At 41.2% G+C, this 27,658-nt stretch overlaps 1 protein-coding gene across 1 annotated transcript; it reads left to right on the top strand.

The window, feature by feature from the left end:
• The first annotated feature begins 26 nt into the window (after positions 1-26).
• Positions 27-27,267, top strand: plekhf2 (pleckstrin homology domain containing, family F (with FYVE domain) member 2). The gene is made up of 2 exons (XM_071469483.1): positions 27-162; positions 25,395-27,267. The coding sequence occupies exon 2, from the start codon at positions 25,406-25,408 to the stop codon at positions 26,144-26,146; it is 741 nt and encodes a 246-aa protein (XP_071325584.1). The 5' UTR covers positions 27-162; positions 25,395-25,405; the 3' UTR covers positions 26,147-27,267.
• Positions 27,268-27,658: the final 391 nt, after the last annotated feature.

Consider the following 27,658-nt stretch of genomic DNA (forward strand, 5'->3'; position numbering starts at 1 on the left):
GCTCCGCTGCCATGTTGTTGTTTTATCTTCGGGGCAGCGGCAGTTTCCAGCTGCTGTCGGTGTCTGCGGACACAGCGGGCGGGTTCTGAGGCGGAGGCGCCGCTGTGCTGACTCTACCTGGAATACAACTCGGCTTCAAGTCCCTATAAAAGTTGCCGTCGGGTATGTATTTTTTTTCTGATTTAAAAGTTGTCTCTGTTGACGAGCTCCGTGACTTGGTGCCACTTTTCTCCATTCATGCTAACAGGCGCTAGCTGCTCAGCTTAGCGCAGTAAAAGCTCCTCGACTTTTCCTAAGTCATAAACTGTGAGATAAGACAGACGAGTGTTCGTGGCCTTGATAAGAAGCCGGGAGAGTTGAGTCAGCTTCGGCACAAGTATCAACAAAGCAGCGGCGTTTTTGGAGGCTAACTCCTGTGCTAGCTGGCTAACGCTGCCAACTGACACCGCTCTGCCGAACTTGGGCAATAACTTAAAAACACACTAAAGGACAACAGCGGGAACTTTCAGTCGTGTTATTGGGAGAAAGTGTGAATTTAAAGGGAGAATTAAGCCACTGTGGCCGTACGTGCTGACTCTGCTGAGCCTGAGGGATGGAGTCATGGAGGATTATTGATGTGGCAGATCAGGACCTCCTGGAAACGCACCGTTTAACCGAGCGACCCTCGGTTCTTGCAGCCTCAGCTCGGTGTGTGATTCACAGAGTACCGGTGCTTTCCCGAGCAGCACAGAGCTGCTCCACCCACCTGTCCTCGCTGAGAGGTCCTGGCCCCTAACAGAAGTGAATGTGTGATCCTGACTGCTGGTGAAACTTTTTCCACCACAGAAAGAGGAAGTTCGCCTGGTCCCGGCTTTGCTCGGGTCAGGTCTGCAGATGGGATTGCACTGCTTTAAATCCTCTTTTGTTTTCACTTGACTTCTCCTATGAGAGGATTGTGTTTGGGCCTTTTAGGTCAAGGGTCGTTCACATGTCGTCTGCCCTGGTGGGATTTACCTTATTATCCATTTACATCCACTAACATGCTTCTTGGTTTTTATGGAAGGAGTTTCAGAGCCTTTGCACGGTGTAGACCTGGTTAGAAACTCCCAGTTGTACTGGATTTCAAAACAACACATGTGTCTGTTTTACATCTTTACAGTTACAACTGTTGATTATTTTCATTGTTGATCAATCTGTTGGTTTTATCAGTTGATAGAGCATTTGTGAAGTCTGTTAAATGTCAGATAGTGAAAAATCACAGTTTTTCATCATTGGATACGTTTTATGTGACCAACAGTTCAAAACCCAAAGATATTCAGTTTAAAAGTACAGCTGCAATTAACATTATTTTCATTATCAGTTAATCTCCTGATTGTTTCCTTGATTCATTGTTTAAGATATAAAATTGAAAATTCCTGTCACAAGTCCCCAAAGTGTAAAGTGACAAATGACTTAAGAGTTTATCACTTAGTCAGTTTTGAGAATATTTGCTTTCAGCTCTACCTAATGATTATTTTCAATTTTGTTTGATGGAATTGGTAAAAACATCATGTAGTGCTGCAACAATTGTTTTGAGTATTTATTAAGTGGACAGTTATTTTTTTGCATTTCCATTTTTCATTTTTTTTTTATATTTCATGGACTAAGCAATTAATCATTTAATCAAAGGGTAATCATCATATTATCACAAACATATAAATTATGGAAATAATAGTTTGTTGTAGCTGTAGTGAAATAACACCAAGTACACTGTGCTTTTTTTAAATTTTTATTTGATTGTGGTAGATAATAAAATGCACTGATGCAATCTGTGGTAAAGGGAAAGTGTGAAGGGTGGGAGAGTTTCACAAGCTGGAACTTGAACTTTGTGAACTTGAACTAATTTATGATGCCAGGAGACACGTGAACAAACATCAGAAAGAAACTGATGTTATCTTATAATCCATCTGATCTACAACTGCAGCTTGAAGTAGATTAGAAATATATACACCTCCACATTAAAAAAAAAAAAAAAAAAAATCACCTTAAAAACTGCTCATGTCTCCTCTTCAGCTTACATATAGTCATAAATACAGATCTGTGCAGTTTATGGATGGAAGACAGTTTTGGAATTGGATGTGGAAACATGATAAATTAAACGTGAGCTTGTATTTGTAACTTAATGTTAATGTGGTTGTTGTGGTGTGAGACTGAGCTCCTGTGCAGGAAGCACAACATTAGAGGAAATGGTTGAGATAGGATCTTGTTTTCATCGGATGTGCCACAGAGCATTAGAAACCTCAGGTGGTTATTTCGCTTGTTTACACCATGTCAGGTTTTTGTCGTGAACCTGCTACACTCACTGGTTCGCTGTGACAGACTCGACCTGGTTGTGTTGATGTTTCAGGTGCTGCAGCAGGTTTGAGCCTCTTCAACCAGATACTTCACTCTTAACCTGTGAGCTTTTTGGAAAAGACTCTTTATGAGACTGAAATGTCTCCGTACTTTATGTGGCTGAATATCAAACCTTCGTATTTTTACAAATCCAGCTGCATTGTGTTAATACTCTTAAGGCTGCAACTAAAGAATCTTTTCATTATAGATTAATAACAGTTTTTTCTTATTTATTTTGGTTGTTTATAAAATTTTTAAGAATCATGAGAAATGCTCATGAAAATGTCCCAGCGCCTCAGGTGCCGTCTTTAACTGTCCGGACCTAAAGACAAGTCAAGGTGCTCAGACCAGTGAATGTTGACTCGGTACATAACTTAATAAATGATTCATTCAGAAGTGTTGTTGATTAATTAATCCACTGCTGGCGATGTGACGTTACACACCAACTTCTGTTCTATCTGCTGCCCCCCCCCCCCTGAACGGCACCTTGGTTCAAGAGAACCAAGAATAACACAGAATGATACCAAGCCCTACTTGACAGCATATCCTGCTCTTAACCTACAGCTGATGCCTTAAGCTGAGAGAAATGTCAAGTTTCTACAGTGTCATGTGCAGAGCAGCTGGTCTTTCGGGGATTCTCCCATTGTAGTTCCTCAGAGGACTGACAGCAGGAGGCTGGGGGGTGGGGGGGGTGGGGGGGTAGTCAGATGTAAATGAAGAACTAACAGGGAACCTTGGAGGAGAAACTGTCACTTTCCATTTCCAGCCTCTGACCAGAGCCACTGGTAAATTACAGCTCATGCTTCTGGGCAGGTAATCATCCGCTCATTGTCATTAATCGGCTGCTTTAGCTGTTGGACGAGACTCTGAGTTTACCGCTGGCAGGTCATAAGTGGAGCTGTCTTTTTCCTCTTTTTGTCTTAGCATGGTAAAACTAGTTCTGCCAGAGCTGAGGAGGGCGAGGCCCAGTTAAATGCTCTCACCTGCACCTCCCCACCTCCCGGCCTGTTTCCCTGCAGGCGCAGGATGTCTGGAGTGGCTCCCTTTGTAATCCAGCACCCAGCACATAATCCACTGTGTGTCTGTTTATAAATGGATGCAGATTACATGCATAAGAAGAGCAGGTCATTTCGTCAAGCAGCTCACAGGTAAACAAACAGATTACATGTGAATAAGGAGCGCTTGATTTGATGCACTAGAGCTGGGCTGCTAGTGGAGATGGGTGTTGTAAAGATTTTTATTTAACCCGGGATACACAGGGCTGCAGCTAATGATTTATTTCAATATCAATTGATCTACTGACAATTTTTTCAATGAATGGATTAAAAATTATTTGGTTTATTCCAGATGTCTGGAAGTTTCTTTGTCCATAAACAACAAGTTGTTCAATTTACTATCATGTAAGACAGAGAAAAGCAGCAAAAATGATTAAGAAGCTGAAGTGAATTTCTGCTATTTATACTTTTAAAAAAATCACTTAAAGGATAATAAAAAATGTTACTAATTAATATTCAACTAATCATTGCAATTCTGCTGTACTCCTCCACACCTTTAATGGGATTAAATTGTATAACTTGCCATTAATATCTTGCACATAAAGAGATGTGTGAGATCTGGGCAGTGACTGGCTGAGTGTGTTTGGTTGGTACCAGAGAAACAACCAGCCCCCTCCCCCAGAGCAGTGGCCCGATAAATGTGCACAGGAAGTTATTTGTTTCAAAACAGGTAACACAGCAGATGTAAGGAAGCAGATGAAAGTGCATTGCATATATTTAAAATAGTTTCTGACAGCAGGAAACCACCAGAGCCAGCCAGCCAAAGTTATCTCTGTCAGTTCCACATCAGAGTCTTACGCATTAGACGTTGGAGGGTTGAAGTCGTTTCAGAAGAACCGGAGATATTGTCTCTTTTTTTTTTCCTACACATTCTCCCTCCCTGTCAAAATCTTGTGCCTACATTACCGGTTTACAGTTTTTAGTGGCAGCTACCAAGTTAATCCACATAAACATTAATGATACAGGCCTAATTAATGTTGACAACCTCGAGCTCTAACCTGAACAAGAGCTGAGCAGCAGAAGATCTGAAATGTTGATTATTGATTGATATTGATTGTTGTGATAGTGAAATAGGGTCATTGACAAATAAATCTTTTAAGAATGTTTTTTAAAAAAGTATTTTTAAAATGGATACCATGCATATTTTTGAAATTAGAACAATGTGTTTCAACAAGCCTTATTTGTGTTATAACATTTCAAAGTTTTAAATTCATTTTTTGACTGTATTTTTAACTTCACCACCTGAAAAATGTCAGGTGGCGCAACCAAATTCTAAAAATTCATATACTTTATACTATACTTATATACTAGTTTTTTAATAAAATGAAGAGTTTTATAATAAAATAACATTTTCCTAGTTTTACCTTGGTTGTATCACCTGACATGAAAAGTGTACCATGAGTTGAAAGTAGTTATTTTTATCAATATTTGAGAGAGCTCTACAAACCTTTTCACTCATCAATAAAGATCACCTGGGGTCCTCTGGCTGATGCAATATCCTGTTTGATGTGGTCACTGTTCACTTCAGAATAAAAGATGCATGTATACAGTTGCACCACCCTGACATTTGACAATACACAAATTCCCGGGCAAAGGTTTTTGAATTATCTCAACACCTTTAAAACTATTAATATTTGTGAATTTAGTTTATTTGAAAGGTCTCAAACTTGAAATCTTGCCACAGTATTTATTTTGAACATTTAATACTTTTCTCAGGCTATAACTCGGACGGTTGCGCCACCTGAAAGTTTGGTGGTTTGAGAGGCCAAAATATAAAATATATACATTATTATAATGTACTGAAAACATGGTCAAACTACAGCAGTTTTATAGAATAAAATGATGCATGTCATGAATTAATTAAAATTATTTTAAAGGAAAGTAATACACTCGGACACAAAAATATGCACGTCATGTCAATGACCCAATAACAGCTGGAACTAACTGACTTTTACTGATCTTTTTTACAAACTACTTGACGCAAATACTTTAGCTCCAGATCCACAACTCTGGGCTTCATGAGCTCCAGGTATTGATTAGCACATTAACCAACAGACTGAAGTGTCAAAGGACATGTTGCACAATTAGCTACAGCTGATAAAATTTAACCCTTCAGCAGCAGCTTTGAATGAGAAGCCGCTAACATAAAGAAATAGAAGGTTCACTAAGATTCGTAGCGTTGGAGCTGAATGAATCTGGGTATCAGAATCAGAATCAGAATAAATTTTATTGCCAAGTATGTTTCACATACAAGGAATTTGTTCTGGTGATTGGTGCAGTTAGAGGTTCTTGGAGGTTCTTGGAGGTTCTTGTAAACAACATATTTACACAGTTTTAGTTTCTGCCTGTATGTGGGAATCAGTTGGACCAGTGCAGCCCGGGGGGACGGCGTGATAAGCACCACTGATGGTGGTGTAGCAGTGGTCCAGAGTGTTCCCCTCTCTGGTCGGGCAATTAACAAACTCTGTATTTGGGCAGTTCGTGGTTGAGGTTACCTTTGTTAAAGTCACCAAGGACAATAACTACGGAGTCCGGGTTGGTCCGCTCCACATTGGGTATCTTCCCATCCAAGAACAGGATCTAAATTGGAGCCAGCTGTCAGAACCCAACCCTCAACACAACTAGTACGTGGTTGTGCAACACCTAAGCTGTGTCCCAATTCAGGGGCCGCATCTTAAGGAGGCTGCATTTGAACACTGATTGTGTCACAGCGGAGCCACGAGGCCGACCAATTTCGAAAAGGCTCCTTCAAATGCAGTTTTCTTTTCCTGGGTTAGAAAGACTCCAACAGGTGGATCCTCCATGGCCCAACCTATCCCAAGATTCATTGCGTAACGAAAACAAACAACACTGACAGAGAGCCTGAGGATTACACTTTTAAGTTTTTGTGGATGTGTTGTTACAGTTGCTATGTTACAGGAGCAGCGCTTTGTGATGCAACAGAAAGGGCGGGCCCAGCTGCTGGCACAGAGCCTTCACGCTCTATGACGGAGCCACACCTTCATACACCACCTCCTTTGAAGGATGTGGCCGCTGAATTGACACACAGTTTAAGAATGTATCATCAAAAGTGGAGGCCGACGTTTTCAGGAAGTAAAAATGCAGCAGATTTAACAAACACTTTTTATTATCGGCCCCAAAAAGTCGACTTGACCGAACCACCAAACTACCTGTGATGGAAGTAGAGACAGGTGATGGAAAAAGAAGGCAGTACAACACCGGACAGTGTGCGGCAAATTGGTCTGACCTGTGTCTGTCGGCGGCTTTGACAGTTGCAGCTCTTTTGTCTGGCTGCCAGCGCTGTCAACAGCACAGCAGGAGAAACTGTGTGGTGGAAGGATTTCATAACTGAGCTATGACCAAGAGGTCTGCTTTTACTCTCCCTGACTGTAACTGATAAACAAAGACACTAAAATGTGACTTTTTAGGTCAAACATGATGTAACTGACTCTACATGTGCAGTGGAGTAAGTTAAATATTTGTAATATATCAGGTTTAATGAAGAAAAGACATCAGTAATAATCTTAAGGATTTATAAAAATGAAAAATAGTTGATGCATCAGTCAGAAGAGTCCTAACTCAGTGACAGCCCTAGATGTGTCATCAGGAAGTGGAACTAATGCTGGCCATGACAAATATTCACTGGGAAAAGTTAATCAAAGATCCCAGTTCCTTTGCAGTTTAATGCCTTGAATATCATTTTGGTCATAAAATCATATAAACTTGTGGATAAGCCGCAGGGTTCACACCTCACTGATTGGGCAGTAGAGTAGCAGTAAAAGACCTAATAAGGACAATCACGTGTACAGTCAGTATCCACTTTCAGCATCTACACTTCTCATTTTCATATCTGACCACACTCGCCATTAACATCAGCACTTATTTAAAAGTGTTTCATTGTAAGTCACAGTTTCACTCTCTGTTTCTCATCTGGCCTCAGCAGAGCGTTTCACACTTCTGTCTGTGTAAACTGACTCCTCTGCTTTTTCTGTGATGGACATGGTGCTGTTTCCTCTCTCAGTTTAACGACACTCTCTAATCAATCAGCCAACATTTCAGCCTCACTCTGAAAAGCTTTTTAGCATTTACTCGCACAGTAACTTGGTTTATAATGCCATAATGGCTCCAGAATTTGTGCATTTGTCTGTTTATGGAAGGCACAAACAAAAAATAAGTAGGGTAAGAGTTATTTTAAAGACCTTCTGTTTTTACAGGGAAGTGTGTGTAGGTGTTCTGAACGGCTTGAAAATGCAGGGTAAAGGTCTGCTGTCATGAACGGGGGCGAGACATGATGAATGTTCGACTAGGACCGTTGCTCCTGGAAGAGGAAGATTCATAATGGTGCATTCGTTTGTGCAAAGGAAAAGTGACACAAGCAGAAGGCGGAGGGCTGCGAGAAAATCTCAAACCCTGCCAACTTTCACACCTCAGTTATTTGCACAGTTGGCATAATTTTCAAAAAGCTACAGATTTTGCAGGTTTCACACATCATTCTGCTAATGCTGAGAGGTCAGGGTGTATGTTGTGTCGATTAGCATTGAGTATTTTGAGTTTTTGAGTACTGGATGTTGCCCAAGAGTCTACTGTCTGACTCTTTGGTGTTCTTTGACATTCAGGCTGCAGCTCAGCTCATACAGCAGCAGCCGGGTTCACGTGGAATGATATTTGCATTCAGCTTAGTGTCGGCGGGTTTCAGCCCTTTATCTGTTTGCTCCTCTCCTGCTCTCTGTGCTCACATAAACAGCAGTTTATTACAGCTGAGTTCACAGTAAAGCTGTTCTCATTTACATGTTTCTCTGTTTCTGTTGTTGGACAACAGAACAGGTATGAAATACAGACGGAAAGGGGGAATATTAAGTCTTATAGTATACCTAAGATTTATATAGTCTGACAAAATCACCAAACACATCACTTAGACAAAGACTGAGCTGGGATTTCGGCTGGATTTACTTCTGAAATGATCACACACAGAGAAAGTTAGAAGCTCATTCACATCAGCTGCCGTTCAGTCAGCAAAGAGAGGCGTGTCTGCAGAGGGAAAGCTCGACCTCGCTCTCCCGGGGCAAGACTGCGGCTCTTTTCTATAGAAAGTTGCCAGTTGTCGTCGTTAGCTGCTTTTTTGAGGCCTGAAAAGTTGGTTTCTCTAGCTACAAATAAGCTTAGTTGGCAACACCAACTCGCTTTGAAAGAGCAACGACTGATGGTTTAACTCCAACACTTGACCGACCAATGGTTTAAACTCATCACTCAGTCACATGGTATTTAGGCGACCAATCATGTAACTTCGTCCCTCAGTCAGTCAGCCACATTCACATTTAAAACAATCGAAAGTTCATACAAGTGAAGTTTACATAAGCCCCAGATTATGAGCAGTAAGGAGCTGTAAGTGTCAGGTCACAGCTGCCATATTTTCTTAGAAGTGGAAACACTCATTTGTGTTGTCGGAGGGTCTCCAGGTGTTTGGTTTTGCAATATTTGGAAGTGTTTGATTGGACAGCAGGGGCTTGTCAGTGGCTCACTGCTCCTCTGATTAAAATCTGTTTCTGCAATCAGCAGGTTTCAGAGGTGCTTTCTTTAAAAGAGAGAAGAGGGAAAGTTATGGAGAGAAAGAAAACAGAAGTTTAAATAAAGATTTAATGAAAGTATTAAGTTTCAATGAGTCACAGAATGATTTACAGACAAACTGAATGAACCAGGGCTGTAACTAATGGTTAATGGTTAATTCATTTGCTGCTTTCTGTATTAACTGATCTATAAAAAAAATCACTATTATCAAACCCAAAAATATTCTCTTAACTTTAATGTGAGGCCAAGAAAAGCAGCAAACCATAGAGCTAACAAATATGTGGCATTTCTGCTTTGAAAATTTTGAAAATTACTTCTAACACATAATTATCTAAAAAGCTGTTGATTAATTTCCTGTCAACCAACTAATCAGTAGATTGACTGATTGTCCCAGTTTTAAATCCCTTTAATGATCTGATCCATTTCAATGAGAAATTTCTCGTTTCAGTGAACGTGCTTCTTATTTTTCTGTGTTTAAGAGAACACACGGGAACAACATCACATTTTATTATTTCAGTTTTAAACATCAGGTTGTTGCTGTTCAATGATTAAGTTCATCCTAGACTAAGTCTTGTCTAAATTATTGATCTGATTGGAGAAATCCTTTCATGAAGCCATTTCATCAAAGCTTTTCAAAGCGACATTGAGCAGTTCTGTTTTGTTGCTCTTATAATTTGTTACTCCTCTGACGGATGTTACCCAATTTGAATATGCAACCTGCAATTTGCAGCATGACACAAACATCTAAGGAGGTAAATATCTCATTTTGACAGGTTTCACTTATAGGTGCCAAGTTAATGCCTTATAGGGGTTAAAATTAATCTGCAATTTCCTGCAATGATCATTTGTGAAATGTTATACTGAAACCATCTGCAATCTATGTAAACTGCATCACTTTGAAATGAACCTCTGAGACAAATATTATTTCCACAGTGATTATAAAAAAACAACACACAACACAAACAGAACACATTTCTAAACTTATATAGTCCAAAACTAACCAGATATACACTGTGTGCAGGAGTGAGAGTGAGGCTGTCTGTGAGTTTGACATCCAGAGGTGATTTTTATGCAGAGTTGTATCTGACTGGTCTGAATCCTGCCTGACTCCTTTCACCTGTACATCCTGGATCTAATTATTATGTTGAAGCTGAGTCTGAACGTTTGTATGTTGTTTTATTCTTAACATCCACACACTGTGTGCTTTCATATAGAGCTGCATCTAATGTTTTTTTTCATCACTGATTTGACTATTTGCCAATCAGATGACATCTTCAAATGTCTATTTGGTCCAACTAATAGTATATTCAGTTGACTATTGCATGAAAATAGCAAGTAATTACATTGGAGAAGCTGGAATCAGAGAAAAGTCTTCACTTACTGCTGATAATGAGGCTCAGACTGTACAGTGCTTATCGGACTGCAGGTCAGATTAAATAAGCAATTTAAAGACTCCATCAGGCTCCGGTTCCTTAAGATGAGCATTTGTCATTATTTTTGAATAGATGGAGAACAGATTGTTGAAGTAATTATTCATTGCAGCCGTTCATACAAAATGCATCGTGTGTTCATCAGCATTCTGGTTGTAACTTCTTCAGGAGTGAATTTGTAGCTTCGAGTTGTTTGGATTGAGTGAGGGGGAGTCGGCCTGGAGAATTGACCTGGCATGATTTTAAAAATATTTGTTGTCACGGTGCATGCAGGAGCGCCCTGAGTTAACAGTGCTGGGAAGTGATAAACAAAAGCCTGAACCTGGGTCATGGCTCTGTGCTACCTGTTGGGTTTATTTGCAGTGGAACGGCTCAGAGGTTGATCTTCTGCACACAGGAGTGCAGGAGAATGAGGGAAACAGATGGAGGCCTGTTCAGAGCACATTCCTCTGAAACGCCATCCTGTCAGTCTCGTTTTTAACACAGCGCGACGTGCTGAGCCAAAGGCTGTGCCACCTCAGGTTGTTAGTGTGTGTTTAAAACCACAGACCAGGAAACCTCTGCAGTTGGAAAGGTTACAGTCTCATGACATCCTGCTCGCTGACATATTTTAGCAGCCAATTAACCTAATTTAGTGTGAAAGTAAAAGTCTTGGTACTTGGATGGATTTTTACACTGAATTCTTCATGTCAACATGTATTTGTGCCTTTGATCCTTATGCTCAAGAACCTGTAGCCTGTATTCTGGATCATGTGACAGTAAAAGTCTCACTGGAGAAAAATTAGCAACAATTCTGATAATTGATTGATCATAATAACTAATTATTCAAGCTAAAGTGTCCAACGTTATCAACTTTGATGTAAAACTGACAAAACCAGCAATGAAATCATTATTTTCTGTGACCAAACAATTCATTAATTAATGAAACAAACAAATGCTCACATGCTGCAGACTTGATGTCTTTTATCAAAATAAAAAAATATTGAACAATTGATTGACAAGTAAAATATGTTAATTAAAAAATTATGCTTTATTTATATAAAGCCTTCTGGAATCTGAAAAGTTGAGTTATTATAATGAATGAAATCTGATGAACAGTGTTGGAAGTGATGTGTGAAATACATATAACATCTTGAAATAACATTGGTCAGGATCAGCTGTTGTGTAACATCATTTCAGCTCAGATTCAGTAGGATTTCATATTTTTAGGTCATCATGAATTAAACTACATTACATTGTTAAGTAAAAAATAAACATATAGCAACATTTCCTCAATTTCTATTTCACGTCTTTTGTTTTTAGATGTTTTATTACAGAATGTGTTTGAATCATATGACCAATACATTAAAACATTCTGTCATCGTGTTATTTATGGATGAGATTATGGTTTAAATTAATTATTCCTCATTTTTGATTGAAAACCGTCTTAAAAAGATAAGTTTTACATTGAATTTGGGTCAGATCTGTCGTTGTGTATCAATGCAGCGCTGATCTCGCATTGGTTTTTATATCAGTTCATCTTTACACAGCCAGACAGCGTATTTAATCTGGGTGCTCACCCTAAGAGCAGGAAAGACTTGATGAAACTTGCAAGCTGCTGTCTCTGCAGTATTCTGCAGTATCAGTATCTGCAGAATTATGGGTTAACAAAGACTTGATAGCATGAGGAGACCTGCTGTATTAGCATTTGATAGATTTAACCCAGTCTTTCTTCTTTGGAGTCCTCTTCATGTTTGAACATGCTCTGGACTAATCAGTTTGCTAGATATCCTGGCTCCTGCACTTCATCTGTTTGAACCTGTATGGATGACTGATTAAACCTGCCCCACTGCTGACAAACTGAATGAGTCCGACAGAGGCTGCAGCTTTCACTGCGGTCTCTATCATTTGGCCCGTTTTCCTCCAAACACCCACAGCTGTAATTCTCAGGACTAATGTTTATACAATGATAAAGTGTCCAAAGAGCTTTTATTTTGACACCACAGCCAGAACAACTGCAGCTGAACTTTTGTTGTTTTTCTTTTTATTACCTACTTTGAGGTGAGTGACATGTATGTGTGAATTATTAAAATCAGATCCTAAGGCTCGTAACCTTCAGTCAGTTTTTACTGTGTGAAGTTGTGTGAATACTTTTTTAAATTTTAAAGTCACCTGAGGAGTCATGAAGTTTTTTTTTGTTGTTGTTTTCATCATCTTCTGATGATGGTGATGCCAGTCTGTGAAACATTTTGGCAACAAACAAAGGCCTGAGTGCCTTGAACCTTGAATAGAACATTCAAAGACGTCACGTTGGACTGTTGATGGGCGTTTTGCTTTTTTAAAAGTAAATGATTGATTGAAAGAAATAATCAATGGACGATGAAAAAAAGTCATCAGTTGTAGCCCTGTCTTTACCATACAGATGTGTCTTGTCAGCATATTAGCGTTATTGTTTGTCGAGTGGCTGTGGCTCTGGTGGTAGAGTGGTTTGTCCGCTGATTGCAGGGTTGTCGGTTCGATCCCCAGCTCCTCCTGTCTGCGTACCAAAGTGTCCTTGGGCAAGACACTGAACCCCAACTTGCCTCACTTGCACTGTGGACAGTAACAAAGTACATTTACTTGAGTACTGTACTTAATTTTTCAAGTATCTGAACTTTGCTTGTGTATTATTTTTTTTGGAAACTTCAACAGAAATATTGTGCTTTTGACTCCACTGCGTTTCTATGAAGTGCACTTACTTTGAAGCAGAGCTTGTAGTCAGAGGGATACAGTTTGTTTTATTTTGAAAGATTTGACAAGCTCAGTTTGAATCTGTCAGTGTGCTAACGATGCGATGTCAGATAAAGATGAGGCAGGAGATTCATCACTAGACTGCAGTCTTATCTGAAGTCTGTGTTTGAAGCTTTAGGAATAAAGAAAGATTCCTTTCATTTGAAATGTTCAGCACGACCAAACTTCGTCACTGCTGTCTGACTGTTTCATTTGACATTTGAAAGCTTGCAGTAGTTGATGTTTTTCTGCTGTGGTTGGTCAAATGCGATTTCTGTTGTCTTTGTGTCATATTCTACCAGCTTTTCATTCTACAGGCTCTTCAGGCAGTCAGTGCTTCAGTAGGTTGTTTCAGAGTCAGTAGGTTCTGTAAACGTGTTGACATAAAAATTTACTTTTGAATACTTAAGTATTTTTAAAAGCAAGTACTTTAACTCAAGTAAAAATCTGACAGAAAAACGTTCACTTGTATTGTAGTAATATTTGACCAGGAGTATCTGTGTGTACTTAGGCTAGAGTAACAGAGCTGTGTACTTTGTCCTCTTCTGCTCACTTGGATAAAAGCGTCAAAATTGGTAAATGAATGGATGTTGGCTATATCTCTATGGTTGTATAGTGATGTAAGAATTACTCCACTTTAACAACTTTTACTCTGAAAGTTTCCTCATATCTCCTGGAAGTCATGTTTCTGCTGATGTCAGTGTGTGACCTTAAAAGGGGAGGCGTTTGGCCTGGAAGCCGTTTAATCGCTGTGCTGGTCAGCACTTGAAGACAGCTGAGGTCAGGAGGGAGCAACTGCTGGAAATGACTGTTTAGGTCAGCTGCTCTTGTCTGAGGCTCCAGGGGCTAAAAATGAAGCCTTAGGAGTTTTGTGTGGTGATAGTTAATGACTGTCTATCTGTGCAAGTATTTGTACAATGTCTTTTTGGAACGTGTGTTTGTTTTAGGCAGACCCCTCTCTCTTAATGGGACCACTAAGGTATTGTAACTGTGGTGGTAATTATTCCCTTTTCACAGCTTACATTATTATATACAAGCCCTACATTTTGATGTCTGAACTGAGGTCTGAGTGCAGCAGAAGTGTCACTTATCATGAGGTTTGGTCTGTTATTACTCTGATTATAACCCCGGACCTGCCCTCACATCTCTGTGGTTTTTAATCTGCTGTACTCACCACTTCTTTTCCCCTGAGACCTGTCGAATGCAGTGGTTATGTGATTAGAGGCTGTTGTGATGAGCTGAGAAAAATAGTTTTCACTGTTCCTGCATACCAGCGGCCTGTCTGAGAGAGGGGCAGCAGGTCTTCAAAGCTTTGAATTGTGTAATGGGAAAACCCTGTGTCATTCTCAGCCATGTGTCCTGAGAGATTATTTTGTTATCAGAGCTGTCCTCGAGGCTGCTGGAGAGCAGCTCACCCACTGAAGAATTAAAGAAAGTGAGTTCTCCATGTCTTTTTGGATTATAAAACAGGTCTAGGTTCTACATTAATACCACAATACTTTTTGGTGCTTAAAAAATATATTCTTATGGATATCAACACTTAAAATGAACACATAAAATGAAGGACAAACATTGTATGATTCCTTTTTTGCTGCAGGTCCTGGTTGAAGAACCTTTAGCCAGACTTTTACTTTAATGTATGTATTATACATTACAGGCTTTTACTGTCTTTTTACATATATATATATATATATATATATATATATATATATGAGGGCTGCAACTAGCAATTATTTTTACTGTTGATTGATCAAATATTTTTTGTGTAAAATGTCAGAATATAGTGAAAAATGACTGTTAAAATATCTCACAGCCCAAGATGATCCGCTTCCAACTTTCTGCCTCAGTCTGAGAATCAGTCCACAGCTCAGAAGGTCAAAGCGTCCTTGGGAAAGAAACCAAACCCCAAATTGCCTCTGATGGCTGTTCCATAAGAGTGTGTGTGTGTGAATGGGTGAATGGGTGAATGTGGCAAGTACTGTAAAGTGCTTTGAGTGGTCTGTAAGACCAGAAAAACGTTATATAAGTGCAGTGCATTTACCATTTATTTGACAATGAAAAGCATCAAATTCCCACATTTGACAAAAACCAAAGTTGCAGATTGATTTTTTTTATTTTTATTGATGAATCCTTGCAGCTCTAACTCCAGTGATGACCTACTTAAAAGCCAAACATCCACAGAAACCTCTACAGCATAAAACCCTTCTCTGCTAGGATCTATATATTTAACATTATCAATATCAAACAGATCCTGATTAAATCACATTTATGTTTTCTTGAGATATCAAACATTTTTTAATTATATCATGAGAGAATAACACAAGACAGAATAACCAAGTTGGTTTATCCAGGTTTTGAGGTTAATCTACATTTGTGTAGCTTAACCTTATTTATCCAGGTAGTTCAATTACAGGTTATAACGGGCTGAGTTGTACCTGGTCTCCTGTCAGGTTCTGCACGTCTGCATCATCTTTCTCAGATGTTCCCAGACCTGTTTGAAGGTTGAGATCCTCTAACTGAACCTTCCCCCAGGTTAAAGTAGTTATATGCCATTTAGTCATATTACATGCTGTTTAAATAAAGATTTGAGCAGAAAAGCCATTTGTCATTTTCCCATCCAGTGAGGGATATTACTGTCAGCCTCCAGTCAGACTGTGGTAAATGAAATACTGTGTGCTGGTCTACAGGAGGAAAAGTTCATCACTGTTTTTCTAGAAGTCAACACTAACTGTTTGGCTGCACAAGCAGTAATCAAAAGTAAATACTGTGCTGTTTTTGATGCACGAATGTAACATTTGTTGGTAATCCTAATTGTAGCGCTAATACTTTTTCCATTCTTGGTAATTAAACTTTTTTTTACTGTAATGCATTGATAATGAGCCACATGCAAGTTCAGCAGGCTTTTCGATTTTCAGACTTTTTATTTATTGTGTGAAGGCACAGTTAACTTTTCCAAGTTGGTTAACGAGGAATGTTGGCTCAGCTTTCACACCATCATCTCTCGCACCAGATTAATCTCCAATCCCTTTATCTGTGCTCATAACAACACTGCAGCTGTGTAATCCTGTGTACAGACTGACAGGATGTTGTTGACACGCTACAGCACGGTGGCATGTTCAGGTCAGTCAGGAGCTGATAAGGAGGCTTCTTGAAGGTCTGTCACCAGCGTCTGTCCAGCTTCACTCCAGTCAGACTGTGTGTACACTTTATATCCAAAAACACTGCCACGTTCAGTTCATTCAGTAAAGTTAATCCTCTCACAGTGGAGTAATACTCCTCTACACTGCTTTCACACCAAAGCAGGAACTCTGGGGAAACATCACACATCACAACCATCCGTCTTTCCACCACTGTGGTCCAGACTGAGTTACTTCAGTACTGAGACAGTTACTGGTTGTGAATTATCAGACTCTCTGCCTTAAATTGAGTCTTTAAAACTGCAGCGTACTGAGCTCTTCACAGGTTCAGTTCTGTTGGTGCAGGAGACTTTGAATTACTCCTATAAATGAGTCCTTGAAGCATATAAACACGTTTTGTAATTAGCCTCTATGATTTTACATTCATTCAGAGAACATTATTATTGTAGTGCAGCTCATTTTGGCCGCTGCTGCTTGTGTATTCATTGTGCATGGTGCTGGTGTTGGTTGTCACAGGGTCTCCTCAGGTCGACTGCATTCTGAATCTGGTCTAATTATCCTCCGGTCTGACTGTGCCGGATCCGCTCTCTCTTTTTTTTTTTTGAGAATAAATTTATTTATTCAGGTTGACCTCTCCCTATCAGCCCCCGCACAATTTGACAAAGCTTGACTCTTTGCATTGATCAGTGCCAAATATATATATTTTTTTACATTTTATAGACTCTGCAGTTTGTTTTCTACATCATGTGGCTTATTTACCTTGTAACGCGAGCAGCAGCTTAAACACACAGACAGCAAAGAGGAGGAAACTGACACTGCCTCAACTTCGACAGCATCTGCCCTCACGTTACCCCCTCATGGTGAATGGTTGTCCTTGTGTTAGCGGCTGCTGTTTACAGCCCAGAGAAACGCTCTCTCTCTCCTCAGTCCCTGTCTTCGTCATCGTCACTCTCTCCTTTTAGAGGATGACTCACTGCTTCCCTTCCTCCCCAGCACTCCCAGTGCAGTGATGCTGGAGGTTTAACTCTCAGTCGTGTTGGAGATGAAAACTCTACGTCCCCTTTTTGTTCATAGGTTCACAGTCATTTCACAAGAATATCATTTATGCATTTTTTGGTAAAACCAAACAAACTTTACTGATCGGGTGGCTGATTGAACTTCCCCTTGAAACAGGGTTGAATTAAGTCTGTGATATACTGTATAATTCTACATTATACATATGTAATTTCAGGGTGTCTGCAAAATTCATCCAAAACCAGATATTTTTTTTAAGACATGAAAGAATGATTGCATGGAAAACTTATTGCTCTGAACTCTGAATTTTAAATTGAACAGGTGCTGAGCTGAGCTGGGTTCATGCCAGGGGCTTTACCTGCTGTGGAAAGGCGGTGATTTATATTTAAGTGTTGGATTTCTCCCACTGCAACACTAGATGGATTTATCCTATGTGAACAGGCGGTGTTATGCTTAAAAATACTAATAATAAATAATGAGGACTGAGTTACTGGATTTACTCTGGAAAAAAAGGAAAATAACTTGCTATAAGGGAGACTTCTGACATGTGGGGTCTGATTTGTTCCATTTAGAGAGTCGGGACTGTGGTGAGCTGAGGGTCTGCAGCCTCTTTGTTGGATGTGTGATGGTGAAAAGCAATGAAACAGCTTCACCTCCCTTACCCTCATCCTCACTCTTCGTAAACTCCACCAACACTGGAAAGTCAAGCTGCTCAAGCCGACCAATCACTGTCCTGGAGGTCCCCACACGGTGTCTGTAGACCTGATGTGTGTGCGTCAGCTACCGTGTAGCCTGTAGCTGGATTTATACTTGTGTGTTAAAACGCTGTGCTGTCAGAGCGATCAATGACTGCTTCTGCCTCATTCAATGTCAAGACAGTATTTTGACTTTGTCTTCCCATTAATGTATTAACTTATTATTATCATCATTATTTAAAGTATTAAATTAATATTAAGTTTGATTTGCTCTGCCATAGTTTCATGTATATAACCGTAAACACAAGCAAATTGTCACTGCAATTTGCATGCCTCGCAATTTCCATCCCTCTCAATCACATCGGTCATCTGCAGGTTGACAGGGTGAGGACAGGGCGATCAGACTCTGAATAACTGCACGACCCTACTGTTCTGTACCCATCACCCATCACAGCTCAGTCGTAGCAGCATGAACCTCCTCAACACAGCAGACACCACATGTGGACTGCAAGAGCTGTGATTGGCTACTTGTGTTATCACATTTTTCTGATGGTGGTTGAGATTCTCAGTAGTCTCATCTCTCTCAGTAACATCTCACAAAGTAATTACACAACAACAACCTCCCTGCTCCCATGCTTTCATGGCTATGGCCTCCTATTCAGCAACGAGATATATCTCTGGTTCTGTAGATCTGTGTGTGGGGCCCTGTATCACAGAGCAAATGGAAGAACGTGAACACGGTTACTGTGGGGAATGTAAAGCACGGCACAGCCTGATCGTATACAATACACAACACACACACACACGCCTCTAGGAGAGATGAAATCAACTGCTGAAATCTAACACTCAACTATGAATCAAAACCTAAACCATAGGTCTCTGGACTCCTATTACCTTCTCATGTTGACTATAAATTTAGCTTATTGCTCGTCTGTGTGTATAGACTCTGAAACGACACCGTAACTCCTTCATGCACAACTATAAATCCCCTTTTATAGCCCAAGGAAAAGTCTGCGTGACGCTTTAATGCTCTTAGTGGTAGTTACGTTGGATCTACAGGTGCAGAAACATTTGTCCCAGCATCTGAAAAAAACAGTCTCATTTTGTTCTAGTTGGTTGTGGGTGATAGATTTACCTCAACAGACGCCTGTACCTGAAGGAGGAGAGTCACAAAGGTGACAAAAGCTTCGTTTTTCACTCACTCAGGTTAATAAGGGTTGTGCTTTACACTAAATAATGGCTTTTTTTTTTTTTACCCCTGCTCAAGGCATTTGTGCACATACGAGCCCTATTGGGTCCCCCCCAGCAAAAACCTTCCTGAGCCTTGCACCCCCTGTGGTTTGTAATCTTTTTTCTACTTTTTATGGAGAACAAATTACCTCATTTCCAGAGCTTTTCCTTGCTTTTTGCAGAAGGTTTAATCTGATTCTGTCCTGGCAGTGAATGTCTGCACCTTGTAAGCTGAGAGAGAGGACAGCGCTCTTAATGAATTAATCATTGGGTTTATCTAAAGCCACTGCCGTTCCTGTAACTCAAGGTAGCAGAACCAGCCGCCTGGACCACACTGACATTCAACACGAAAAAGCTCCAGCTGAGCGTCACCAAAACTGCCTGTGTACTGAAATAGCCTTTCATTTTCTGCCCTTCTCTGCCTTTCTGTGATTGTCACCCCGCAGCGCCTGCTGATCACTCAGACATGGTGGAGTCGGGGTGGTGTTTTGCGGCACTTGTAGCTGGATTAAAGCAGCTGAATATCTGGATTATGAAAATGCAGATCCATAAGTTTTGTTGGAGCAAATCAGTGCTCACACTGAGAGGAATGAAAGTTTAATCCTGACATGTTCCGAACAGTCAGAGCTACTTTTAAAAAGCTCCTTTAAATACAACACAAGTGACTGGAGCTGAAATCAGGAGTCACGGACGTGTTGATCAAAAGCACTTTTGATATTGATGAATCTGATGTCGTTTATTAATCCAAAATGTCACATATTCTCTTCTTTCAGCTTCTTAAATGTGTATTTGTTTCCTTTGTTTCATATCATTATACATTGAGTAGCTTTGAAAATTATAGAAAAAGGTTATTTATTTACGTCTGTGTAACGTTTTAGTTATTTTTTTATCATTTCCTACAAAGTTTCCTGGATAGAACGAAGTAATTTGGCAGCACATTTGGTAAAATAGACAACGAGCTCAGTCGGTAGATTTCCAATTAGATAGGTTCAGTAAATTTATTCCCATAATCTGCTCTGCGATGCCATTTTTGACATGTTGTTCTTGTAAAAGTGATAATGCATCTCTAGACTTCCTGGTTGAATAAATGTGAATAAAATGAAATGGTCCACAACAGGTCGGCTGAAGGTGCAAGAATGTACAAGTTGTCCACAGGCGAGCATAGAAATACACAACAACAAACAGATAATGAATAAATACTTTTTAATGAGGCCAGTGTTTCAGGGACTCCTGCAAATCAACAAATACTTTTAAAGCCAACACAGAGAACTTTTCTCTGATTACAGTTTAAATTAAAACGTTTTTTCCTGGGAAAACTTCCTGTTTCTGTTATCTGCTTCAAGTGACCCTTAGGCTTGTTCAAACCCTTAACCCTGAAGTTATTTTGGCTCAGTTTGGGCTACATCTGTCTGTCCAGGAGGCTGCAGCTGAATGATGGATGTGCTTCAGGTGACACAGCAGCTGAGTTAGCTGAGTTAGCTGAGTTAGCTGAGTTAGCTGGGTTAGCTGGGTTAGCTGGGTTAGCTGGGTTAGCTCTACACAGGGTGACGCTGGCACAGAGTCCCGTGCACCACTCTCCAGCTGGCTGACAAACCCAATCTGTCCCCAAGGTGGGAAATTGACACCTTCTGACAACCTTATACTAATAAATTATTGCTTCTGTCTGTGAAGTGCTTCTCCACGACCAGCCAATCACTGAACTATCATGGCGGTTGTTAAATGATTAAAAATTGCAGCCAGGTCAAATTAATTATATCATCAGGAGTTATTGTTATATGGAGCTCGGAGGTGCTGAAAAGATTTTGAAAATTCGCATCATTGTCAATATTGGAAACCCTTTAAAATCTGTCCTCAGTATCCTCAACAAGCACCATCCACTTTACTGCAAATGAGCAGCCCTTATTATTACAGAGAAAATCAATGTAGTTTCTTTACTTTGGCAGGTGCCGTTAAATGTTTGTGAGGCTTATTTCCCTCCACCTCTCTGAAATGACGGTCTGAGCAAAAGGAAAGTGGTCATGTGTCACTTCAAGCAATGAGGGTCAGGAAACTGCAAACGAGTTGTAATAACATTTAGGTAACAGCCTTGTTGTCTTGTTGACAGTCATTACAGTGGCCTGTGTTATGGTGGGAAATCAGAATTTCAAAATTTCAGATTACATTTTTAAGTTTAAGTAAGAAAAATCCACCGTGTCATTACATCTTCCTGATATTTTATAGACTATCCAATTAATTGACAAAAATGACATCACAAAGTTGCAGAAGTCCTGACGGCTGGTTTTAAGGCTCAGTGTCTGAATACAGGCTGAGCGCATTTCCCTCTGGACTGAGGCTTTGATACTTTCACAGTATTAATATAGAACCTAGACCTGTTTAATAATCATAAACACATGGACATCTACCTTTAGACTGGATGAACTATATTGATGTGTTTGATCAACCTGTGGGTTAATGACGACTCAGTTTGACCCTTAATTGCTCTTTTTTCCCTCCCGTTGTCTCCTGTTCGCTCATGGTGGCAGCCATCACTGCCATTTGTCACTGCAAAGCAAAGAAAGCTCATTTTGTTTTTTCTCTCGTATTTTCTGTGCATTTTCAGTCTGTTTCATCCCACTCTGTCTCGTTTTGATTACTGGGTTGGGAGCCTCCAGCCTGTATTTATGCCGCTCTCTCTCTCTCTCCGGAGCCTCTGCTCTCCAGACCCTCATCTGTCTGCTGATGGGAGCTGGGTGCCCAGTTCCCTCAGCAGTGGGCAGGAAGCCCTCGCTGACAGGGTTGACGTGTCAGCAAACCCCCCTCCCTCGTCCTCTCCAGGGCTTTCAGCAGCAGCTCACTCTCTGGGTCATTAGTGTGCAGATCACTGGGGAGCCTGGCCCGGGCTGCACCGGCATCCTGGCTAATTAGCATCGTTTCTAGCTCTGTGGTTTTCGAAAAAGGGCAGCAAACCAATGGTGTAGTCACACCTACCCTTTGTTTTCTTTGTGTTCCGGTTAGTTTATTTCCTGATTGTGTAAGTGCAGTCCACCCACTTACAAACAAACAAGTGCTCGTAAATAAAAGTCACAACAGTAGCTTGTTTATTGGGAGAAAAAACCCTGACACAACTTCCCAGCCTGGTTCACCAGCTGCTCTCTAACGGTGTCTGGTAGTGGACAGTGGCTTTTTGCAGTTGTTTCTCTGAAACAGCGGCTGTGGTGAGAGTGAACCAGAACAGTCAAGTTTTGTCTGGACAGATAAACAATGAGTTGAACTCACTGTGAAGCTCTGAGGCTGAGAGGAGCTGATTCAGCTGATAATCCTCTGCAGGTTCATCACGACCACAGACTGTTTTCACATTGTCATGTCATACGTTATTATAAACATATCCTCTATAGCTGTTTTAAAATGTACTTCACTCCTGGAGAACTGACGGTTGTTGATTAGACTGTGGTCATGTTTTAGGCTCCGGTGGTTGTGATGGTTATATACGAGGCGGCAGCATTTCAAGGCTCGCTCGAATACAGCGCGGTGCATCGGGGGCAACTGCACAGCATCAGATAAAATGCAGAACACCACTGTGACCTATATTCACAGCAATAGAAAGAAAAAATACACAAGTCAGAGGAACTAAAAAAAGATAAATAAAAGTTCACCTGACTTTTATTTTCTTTTATGTTTGTATATACATTATACAGTGAACATGATCCTGCATCTGAGCATCTCTCCGAGGTCATGGCCCGCCAGAGAGCCCCAGCAGCCTTCCATGTATATCATCAGTGAACTTTGACTTCCTCTGTTGCGCTGTAAGAAAAGCTGGAGGGGGTGGAGGGGGTGGAGGGGGCATCTGGGTCGCAGCAGAGCTACTGTTCGCTCTCTCTCTCTCTCTGGAGTCTTTCCAACTCTAACCTTTGTTTTTAAATTCCACACATGCGTTTATAAAAGCTGGAATCTGAGATGCGGCGACTTTGCAGTTCAAATTAACACTGAAAGAAAAAGTTCACATTCCACATGTTGCTTGGTGCTGAGATTTGTATTACTTCACTTTTTTAATAAGTAAAATTCACAGTGTGGTCAGTTTCCTTTCAGTTAGATTTCACATCTGTAGTTGAGGTCGAGTGAGAAATATAAAGTTTATAAAGGAGGATGAGCTGCTGGTGAATAGCCATAAAGATACAGAGAATATCCCAGTACTCACATATATATGTTGGTGAAGGCTGTGAGTTACAATTATTATTACAATTATCTTATTTCCATTATTGATTAAAGATCCCGTGTTGTATAAAGTGAGATTAGGTTCTGTGTTAATACTGTGAAAGTATCAAAGCCTCAGTCCACAGAGAAATGCACACAGCCTGTATTCAAAAACCGAGCCTTGAAACCAGCCATCAGGACTTTGTGATGTCACAACAAAGCAGTCACCGCCCTCAGCCACAGCCCAGGCCCCGCCCACCTGGACCCACCATCTAACCAGGAGGAGATGTAAAACTACTCTGAGATGGTTTTTGGTTCTTAAAACCACAAATATATCTTCTGATGGAGATCAACACTTGGATATGGGACCTTTAATGTGCTGATTGTTTTCTCAATTAATCAGTGAATCGTTTCATCTATAAAATGTCAAAGAAAAGTGAAATTCACCCACAGTAACGTCTTTAAATCTCTGGTTGTGTCCAAAATATGAGATAACTGTACCAACAGCAACAATAAGCAACAAGGGACAAATACAGAATTACAGACATGACAGCAGATTGAAAGATAAGTGGGCAGAAAAGGCCAAAGAATAAAATGTGTTTTTAGATTTAGATTTAAAAACAGAGCTGGAGGGAGCACAACCAATATCTAACAGTAAGTGGTTCCACAATCATGGAGCAGCAACTGTAAAAGCTCTGTCACCTTTTAGTTGTAGTCGTCCGTGGGACAGAGGAGAGAGATTTGTCTTCAGATTTAAGACCTTTCATCGGAGTGGCAGTGAATGTAACGTGGGGTCAGTCCATTAGGAGCCGTGAAAGCAATCACAACCATCTGCAGGAGAGTTAATGAAGACTGGGGAAGGAATTAATACAGGGAATTGAAATAAATTGGAAGTGGTTCTTAACTTATAGACAGAGCTAAGAACCAAAGATAACACCCAGGTTTTTTGCATGTGACTTCACATATGGGGTGAGATGACTTCTGGACCTTCAGGGACCAAAGATAATTTACTTCAGCTCTGTTACTGTAAAGCTGAAGGAGATTATTTCCATCCGTGGAACAGTCCAGGAGAGACTGTAGCGAATCCCAGGATTTGAGGCACAGCTGTGAATCCTGTTGCACTGATTTTCTCTTCGGCCCCAAATGACAAGAGAAGGAATTTATTCTATTATTCCTTTAGTTCCAGGGTTGAACATGATGGACTCAGTGGACTGGCACGAATTTATCAAAGCCCCTTTCAAACCTGCATTTTTCTAATCAACGTGATCTGATCCGCTGCATTTTCACATGCTGTGGTTCCAGTTTTAATCAAACAATTCTGTAAAATCAGATCATGTGATGCTCCACCAGCTCCCGGTCCCTGACTCAGACAGCGGATCAGCAAAGAGATGCAACATGGGAAAGAAAAGAGGAATCATGACTTACTGTGTGATTTCAGTAGAAGAACAACAGGCGGGAAAAGTGTCACAACAAAGGCAGTTAAACCAGTTTCATTGTTAATGGTTTTAGTTGTTTTTATTTCCAAATTTTATGGTTTAAAAATACAAGTAGAAAATGAAATGGATGAATTACAACTTGTCTCAAACTGGACGGTCACTGAGCTGTTGTACGATCTCAGGAGAAAAATATGGATGATTTAAGTAAATCTGATTCACACTGGGGGAAAAATGAAACAGAGCTCTGAGGCTTTCGAGGATGTTTAGATTGAGGTTGGTGAGATTCATCAGGACGACAGACAGACAGACAGACAGACAGGGAAAGAGAAGCAGGTGATAAAGCCTGCGTTGGAGCAACGTGTCTGAGGTCGTCAACGTTTTTAATTTGCATGAAGAATCATTTACTTCATGTTCCACACAACGTTATTTAAATATCAGCCGACCAGTTTCTCCAGTGTTATAATGCTTGATGAATATTAAATTGCTTTGGGATGGAGGGGTTTCGTTTTTCTGATGATGTAGCAGCTGATGATGAAAACGACCTCTCTCTCTTTTCCCTCAGGTGAGGCAAAGATGGTGGACCGGCTTGCAAACAGCGAGGCCAACTCCAAGCGGATCGCGGTGGTGGAGAGCTGCTTCGGCGCCGCGGGCCAGCCGCTGGCCATCCCCGGCCGCGTGCTGATCGGCGAGGGCGTCCTCACCAAACTCTGCCGCAAGAAGCCCAAGGCGCGGCAGTTCTTCCTCTTCAACGACATCCTGGTCTACGGCAACATCGTCATTCAGAAGAAGAAGTACAACAAGCAGCACATCATCCCGCTGGAGAGCGTCACCATCGACACGGTGCCGGACGAGGGAGACCTGCGCAACGGTTGGCTCATCAAGACGCCCACCAAGTCCTTCGCCGTCTACGCCGCCACAGCCACTGAGAAGTCGGAGTGGATGAACCACATAGGGAAATGTGTGGGAGACTTGCTCCAGAAAAGCGGCAAGGCTCCCACCGGAGAGCACGCCGCCGTCTGGGTGCCCGACTCGGAGGCGGCAGTGTGCATGCGCTGCCAGAAGGTGAAGTTCACGCCTGTGAGCCGCCGCCACCACTGCAGGAAGTGCGGCTTCGTGGTGTGCGGGCCGTGCTCGGAGAAGAAGTACCTCCTGCCCAGTCAGTCGTCCAAACCCGTTCGAGTCTGCGAGTACTGCTTCGTGCAGCTGACGTCAGGGAACCTCGCGCCGCGGTCAGACTCCATCAGCCGGCCGGGGTCAAAGTTCAACAGCAACAACCTGTCGGACGACGAGGACGAGGACGACAGCAGTGACTGAGGAATGAACTGTCCCGTCCGCTCGGCGAGGAGGAAACGCTTTGATCCTTCCTGTTTCCTTCTCCTCCCTGATCTTCGTTCTCCACCGTGAGACGAGGATTCGCTCGTGAATTCACTCGTCTACAAACCAAATGATTTATTGTTTCCTCTGATTGCAGCAGGGATAAACACACCTTCCTGAACACGGTGATTAATCAATGAAACGTGGAATTAACCAGGTGACCAGCAGAACTGAGAGGGAAAAAGTCTGACGGCTCATCGCTTCCTCTCCACTCAGTCCGCCCTCCTCTCTTGACTCTGAATTAGGCAGCAATTAGTCACTACAGAACACAATGGTGCTAATGAGAAGCTTCCCTCCCCTCTGTGCTCCTCTTAACTTAATTTCACTCTTCAGGATTTTTTTTCTCCTCTTTTTATTTTTATTTTCTGTCCATGAACTAAACACAGTGACTGCTCGTCATCTCTGCAGGGAAAAGGAAATGTTTGGGCTCTAACCTTTTGTCTCTTCTCTCCTTCAGGTGTTCTACCAAACAGGGCTTTTTTCTAACACAAGTTATGGTATTTTGTTAGTTTGTTAGAAGCAGAGATCCCTTTTTATAAAGAAAAAAAAAACGTAGATTTTACGCTAACCTCAGAGCTTTTCTAGTCGACATAACACAAATGCTTCTGACAAATCAGCTAAAGCTCTTCTCACAGCGAGTGCGTTTGTCTCCGCTAACGCACGTCTCAGCGGCTGCCCCCTGAAAACTAACTCTACCCTCTGCCTATATGGTCACGTTGTGCCTTATTGAAGTAAAAACTGAGGTCAGCCGCCAGTTAGAGGAAGGTTGTTTGTTAATGAATCCTGGCTGCAAAAACGGGCGTTTCATGATAGGTTGGCTCCGAAGCACATTACACAGGATGGAGTGTGTGTGTGTGTGTGTGTGTGAGAGTGTGTGCGTGCAGCAAGCAGAAGAGCAGGGATATTATCAACCAGCTGCCAGACAGGAAGAGATCAACTTCGACTTTTCCTGAAGAGTTTGACTCCTTCCAGAAACTACAGAAACCAGCAACTACACTTTAACCAGGCTTCTGTTTGACTGGTTAAAAACCAGGCGCTGCTAAAAAAAAACAAAAAAAAAACAAGATGTTTCTTCCACTACAGGAACTTGACCTGTATGACCTGATCTAGAGCCTCCAATGAATTCCAGTGGTTCTACTTCCTGTCCTGTTTCCACTGGACCTGTCGGTATAAAGCTTAGGTAGGTCAGAGGAGAGTTTTTAAACCTCAGAATCATTAAATGAACAAAGGGCTCCAGGTGAAAAGAATCCATCAGATTCAGACCAGCTCCTCAGAGCCTTCAGGGCAGGTCAGATGTCGGCCCCGCTCTCTCTCTGCTTCGTAATATCAGATCAGGGAGGTGACAGTGAAGGTGAAGAACCTGGTGCAGAACAGGCTGAAAATCAAATACAGTAACAAAGAGGTTGTGACTGAAGCTGATATCTAAACATGTAACATCTCTGTCGACCAGTT

Source organism: Trachinotus anak, unplaced genomic scaffold (assembly GCF_046630095.1).
Source record: "Trachinotus anak isolate AG129_WGS33_773 ecotype Australia unplaced genomic scaffold, CSIRO_AGI_Tana_v1 ptg000032l, whole genome shotgun sequence".
Lineage (NCBI taxonomy): Eukaryota > Metazoa > Chordata > Actinopteri > Carangiformes > Carangidae > Trachinotus > Trachinotus anak.